Below are 6,000 nucleotides of genomic sequence, written 5' to 3'. Positions count from 1 at the left end.
GGGAATTTCTAATTCTTTGATACCTCACTTTTGGATTTCTCCTTGTTTACTAAATGGATAACCTATTTTACTTTGGGGAGATGACAAGGAACCCAGAGGTTCCAGCCACTCAGAAGCAGCAGACGTGGTTTGTGGGTGTCTGTTGGGGGCGGAAGGCCGTGCACAGCAGGTATGTAGATGGAACTGGGAAGTCAGCGGCGCAGCCTCCTCCTCAGTTAGGTTGGCCCAGACGGCGTATCACAGCAGTTACCCCGACAATGGAAACGGCTGAGATTCGGTGAGCACTGCCTCTGCTTCGGGTGCTCTCGTGCTTTCTCTGTTCACCCCTCACACGGACCCTGTGGGCCCCGAGAAAGAAGACACCTACTGAGAAGGGCTCCTGGTAGCTAATGTGGCTCAAATTTAAAAACAAAAAACAAAAAACAACCTAGCAGCCGTTTCCACGCAGGGCCTGTCACACAAACCACTTTGGCGAGAAGCCCGCCTGCCCGCCTCGTGTGCCCCGCCCCGGAGTCAGCCCTTACGGGGAGCTCCTGTTCCACTCCAACCGAGGGTCTGAGACGGCCCCTGTCCTCCCTGTCCGCCAGCATCTTCCCAGCCAGTCAGAGGCTTTATTCCGACTAATCTGGACAGTGCCTTATGGGTCAAACTGTCGGCCTGTAGAGTCTATAAAAGCCAGCTCCGCTCCAGCTCTGGGAACCACTGTCCCTTCCCACCCCACCTGAAGACTGAGTGTCCCTGACCGGCCGAGGGCAGCGGGCCTTCGGCAGCTGGCACGCACCGGAGCCTGCAGGACCCGGCTGGACCCGGCACTGAGCCGCGTCACAACTGAGCTGTTTGCCCCGAAGGACGGTTCCTTCTTCACCACACCCTACATTGGAGACTCCTGTTGGCCCTGAATTGGCCCCAGTGATCGCTGGTTGGCAACCTTGTAAAGTAGGGGCTTTGCCCTTATTGTCCTGCCCGCACCTCCCTGATTGCTCCCTCTAAAACATTTACCTTTCATTATATCTACCTTTTTACCCTCTGTCCAGGGGATTGGCCCCAGTTCAAAATCACATTTTTGAGTAGGGGTACCCTTCCCAATGTCTAAGAGCAGATTTTAGAGTGTCTCCTTGTGGTGCTTGTTGATCCTACAAAGACACAACACACACATACCCTCCTGACAGATAAGCACAACTCCACGTATGCACACTGACTCACACGGACGCGTGTGCAACCCACACGAACAGACACACACGCCAACACGCCGAGCCTGCAGCTGCCTGGCCGGCCGTCTTCCTCTCCTGAGCCACATGAGCTGGAAAGACGTGGGACCTGCCTGCAGGAAGTGAAACAGAATGTGAGCTTTCCCTGCCCCGGCCGCCGGCGGAGGGCCTGGCGAACAGTCTACAGTTTCTGGAGCTGCTCTGAGGTACCTGGGGTCCCCTGGGGTGGGGGTCTGGGTGAGCACTGGCTGGTGAGGTTACTGGAGGTAACTGGGAAGCTGAGCGCTTCCTCCTTGGTGACCTGGCGGCCGCCTTTCGGGGGGAGGAGCACAGACTGTCTCCACAGTCAGGTTTGGAAAGCAGTTGTGGGCCCAAGGACATTTACTCAGAATCACAGATGTGCATGGTCTGTTTCTTTGTTTTTAGTCTGGAAACAAAGTGTTTTTATAGTTTTCATTCATCCTCTTTTCAAAGTAAAGAAACATTTCACAAAGAGAGAAACAAGATGAAGTAAATATAACAAAAAGGGATTTTTTTCTTGTGCTTGACAATGCTGGTCCTGACCAGTATTAGCTACATTTTGTGCAGCAGACCAGGAACAGTACTTCTGGGGTCCTTAGAGAGGATGGAGGGAGAGGCTGGAACGAGGTGGCCTCTGCACTGTGTCACGGAGGAGAGCAGGACGCGGGGCTGGGCTGCTGAGGGGGGCGTGCAGCGTGGGCGAGATGGAGCGGTGACTGGGTATCGCCGTCCTCTTGCCCTACACACTTGAGGTGCAGGCAGACACTGCAGTCCGAGGAGGCTCAAGGGCCCGATGAAATGGAGGGTTCTTCAGAAGTGCAGCCCTCGTACTTGCGGGGAGAGCCCCACCACCCCGGGAGGCCGGAGGACACTGTCCTCCGGGTCCTCCTTGAAAGGTCCCGAGGTCTGCTGGACCACAGAACATCCCACGCTGGCCCTGGAGACAGCCTAGGTATAATGTATTCCAGTGACTATCAACCTTTTCATTTTTGTCATATCTCTGCACCTCTATTTACTTACATTTTTCTTTAAATCAACTTGCTTAAGTTTTTTGATTCAGTCTAAAGTGATATTTTGTGTCACCGATGTTACACACTTTGAGAACCACTGACCTAGTCCAACTCACCCTTTTCACAGGTGAGGAAACTGGGACCAAGAGACACTGCGTATTTCCCACGGCCTCACAAAGGTACTAATTTGGACTGCTCCTGAGCTCTCCTAATTCACAGTTTGATTCTTTCCAGTATAATACATCATACTTTCGAGTACATAGAAACAATCATTAAATGTGATTCAGATAGATAACCCATGTAAAACCTGCTGAACATAGTGCCTCCAGGGACTCAGTAAGTGTGTTTCTTTCCTTCCCCGCTTAAGTCCCTGCTCACTGCTCACGGGAACTAGTTGCTCCCTGAAAGCTGTTAGGGTCATTTTCATGCTAATATTCTGAAATATCAAGATGATGTACCTCATGTCTCTGTTGAGTAATTGATTGTGCGGTGCTAGGTACTTAACAAGTCTTATCAAACTAGAGACACAGGTCTTCGGTTCTGGGACAATTTTATTTTTTTCCTTTTTTTCCCCCATTCTATAAATAAAATTTCTTTATTAAAAGGCTTCCTCCATTTTTCTTTTTGTGCAATTTGCAAAACTCTTCTGATAGCAGAATATATGTGCATGAGCCGCAAAGAGTACAACTTTAGGACATGGTAAATGCTTTATAAGTTACTTAAAAAAACTGCCACAGCTGGGCCATTACATTGCCATCTTTTATTTTTTTAAATGTGTTTTTATTGGTTTTTTAGAGAGAGGAAGGGAACGGGAGAGAGAGAGAGAGAGAAACATCAATGAGAAACATGGATCGCCTGCCTTCTGCACGGCCCTGCTGGGGATCGAGCTGAAACCCAGGCGTGTGCCCGAAAATCCAACCAGGACCTCTGAGACCATGGGACGAATCCACTGAGCCACACTGGCCAGGCACTGCTATCTTTTTTTGATCAAAATATTTGATTCCAGTCTTCCTTCCACTGCCTTAAACTAGAAAAGAAGAAAGTTCTACCAGTTTGAGGTTTCAGAATCTCCCCCAAACCAAGACCAGGGCCCTGGCCAGGGCCAGGCTGGGCTGCGCGTCTGCGCAGGGCAGCTGGGACAGTTCCTCGCATTGTTTGTTTCATTTCTTTTTCCTTCTGAAATAGCTGTGATTTGGGTGTTGGATTTTCTGAATCAATAACTTCAATTTTATTCTCTCCTATTTTGTTCTATTTTCTAAAAGATTTTCTTCAATTCCATCTTTTAATGTTGCTAGTACATTTTTAAAATTTCAGCTTTCATATTTAAATTTCTAAAACCTCTCTTTAATTTAGTTTATTTTTTGTTCCTACTTTAAAAACGCAATATCTTTTCTTACCGCTGTGCGGATGTTGATTATAATTATTTTGACTTTTTCTTCTATTTCCTGCATCGCCTCCTCTTCCTTCCGCTCCCCCTCTGTGTGTCATCTTTACGTTTCTCTGTCACGTTAGAACCTTTCTTCACAGGCCTTGTGATGAATGCTCTGCTCTTTGGTCATGTTTAAAAGTGAAACAGTAGTCTGGTGGTGTGGCTCAGTGGTGGAGCGTCGACCCAGGCACCAAGAGGTCGCCGGTTCGATTCCTGGTCAGGGCACATGCCCAGGTTGTGGGCCTGATCCCTGGTGAGATGCATGCAAGAGGTGGCCAATCGATGTTCTCTCTCATTGATGTTTCTCTCTCTCTCTCTCTCTCTCACTTCTCTCTGTGAAATCAATAAAGGTCCGGTAGGTGTGGCTCAGTGGTTGAGCATCGACCCATGCACCAAGAGGTCACCAGTTCAATTCTTGGTCAGGACACATGCCAACGTTGTGGGCCAAATCTGCCCAATCCCCAGCACGGGGCATGCAGGAGGTGGCCAATCGATGTTCTCTCACATCGATGTTTCTCTCTCTCTCTCCCTTTCACTTCCTCTCTAAAATCAATAATGGAAAAAAAATTTAAAAAGAAAGAAAGAAAGAAAATAAATAAATAAAAGTGGAACAATAAAAATCGAATTGCAGTGTTTTGCTCTATGCGTGAGCAGGGTTTGCTGGCGGAAAGGCTCCGCTACCAGGAGGCCTCGTGGTAACCTTCCATTTGGGAACCCTCCTTGTCTGTACCTGGAGGTCTTTTCTCTGGGGTCCCAGGGGAGAATCCTCCCATATGCCGCCTCCTGGTAACCTGAGAACAAAGCACGGAAGGAACACTGACACTTAAATCTGTACATTTTCACTTACTACCCTTTTTAGCCCCATGGAGTTCATTGGGCAATTTCCTCTTCCAGGCACCCCAATGTTGGTGGGGGGCCCGTCTGGGCGGCCAGCCTTCCGCTCTCTGCTTTTGGTGGTGGTGATGTCCTCCTGCTCCGCCACATCCCTCGCTGAGGAACGGAAGCAGCTGGTCATGAGAGAGAAGATGATGCAGATAGGGGGCCGGCTGGTGCTGAAGAAGGAAGAGGAGCTGGCTAATGAGAAGCTCATGGCCCTCAAAAAGGCTGAGATGAAGCAGGCCATGAAGACCCAGCAGTTCCCACCCAGCATGCACTTTTTCCAGGCCAAGAATCTCATTGAGAAAAGTGAAGTGTTTAATATCTTGAAGAAGATGCCAAAAGGTTTGGAAGGATGGTTTGGGGGTCTCGAGAAGGCAGGGGCAAACTAAACTTTACTGTTATTGGAGCTGCTATTTTTCTAAATGGAGCAGAGAGAATGTCACTCAGCTGCCCTGAGCCTTGCTGCTCGCTGCTCAGGGTGGCTGCTGGACCATCCTGCTTCTGAGGGGCCCAGCCTCTGAGCGAGCAGGAGGCGGGCCCTGGGTGTTTGCCTTCCCTGACCAAGCTGAAAAGTACCGCCCGTGAGACAGCGTCCGGGGCCATCGGACCCTAGTTCTCCCCTCTGTCTTCCCTCACACCCTTTCTCCTAGTTTTTTCCAGGGGCTAAGTTACCAAATAGGATACACGAATAGCATCCTGGATACACACATTTCTAGTAGGATATTTCTATAGTATGAACACATTTTTATGAAGAGTAAAATAATTGCCACCCTGCACACATAAATAGCAGTTTGTAGCTTATAAGGATTTGACCTTTTTGGCTTAATGTTATAAATAGAGATTAAAAACATAAAAACTGCGCCCTGGTCATTTTTGCTCAGTGATTAGAGCAGTGACCTATAGACCAAAGAGTCTCGGGTTCAATTCCCAGTCAAGGGCATATACCTCTGTTGAGGGTTCAATCCCTGGTCCCAGTCAGGGTTGTGCGGGAGGCAACCAAACTATGTGTCTCTCTCACATGGATGCTTCTCTCTCTCTCTCCCTCCCCCCTCCCACTCCATCTAAAAAAAAAAAAAAAAAAATCAATGGGAAAAATATCCTCAAGTGAAGACTAAAAAGTGAAACTGTGAGGTGGGTACAGTAACACCCCAGCTGATGGAGTAGACGACTTAGAGAGGGCGACACACCACAGCCCCACAGCAGGACGCCTGTGGGGCAGTGTCCGGCCAGGGCTGCGACAGAGTGAGAACAGCAGAGGGACAGTGTGTGCTGCACCCGCAGGGGCACCAGGGCCAAACTGGTGTCAAGTCTAAAGGTCAAGCCTGGGCCCCAAATGCAGAACTTGCAGACCAGAAGTTCCCATGGAGGGCAACGGGCGGGCACTGGGGAGCAGGATGAGAGAAACCGGGTGGGAGCAGATGGGAGGCCCGTTCCTGCCGCACCCTTTCATGCA

At 49.5% G+C, this 6,000-nt stretch overlaps 1 protein-coding gene across 1 annotated transcript in view; it reads left to right on the top strand.

The window, feature by feature from the left end:
• The first annotated feature begins 1,347 nt into the window (after positions 1-1,347).
• Positions 1,348-6,000, top strand: part of ADA2 (adenosine deaminase 2) — a 46,825-nt gene continuing 42,172 nt past the window's right edge. Inside the window, exons 1-3 of the mRNA XM_036252254.1 lie at positions 1,348-1,414; positions 2,367-2,418; positions 4,563-4,889. Coding sequence (XP_036108147.1) covers positions 4,571-4,889 — 319 coding nt within the window. The 5' untranslated portion in view covers positions 1,348-1,414; positions 2,367-2,418; positions 4,563-4,570. The remainder of the gene's footprint in view (positions 1,415-2,366; positions 2,419-4,562; positions 4,890-6,000) is intronic.

Source organism: Molossus molossus, unplaced genomic scaffold (genome assembly GCF_014108415.1).
Source record: "Molossus molossus isolate mMolMol1 unplaced genomic scaffold, mMolMol1.p scaffold_m16_p_10, whole genome shotgun sequence".
In the NCBI taxonomy this organism is placed as follows: Eukaryota; Metazoa; Chordata; class Mammalia; order Chiroptera; family Molossidae; genus Molossus; species Molossus molossus.
Note: the sequence above shows the minus strand (reverse complement) of the source record. Positions and strands in the feature narration are given on the sequence as shown.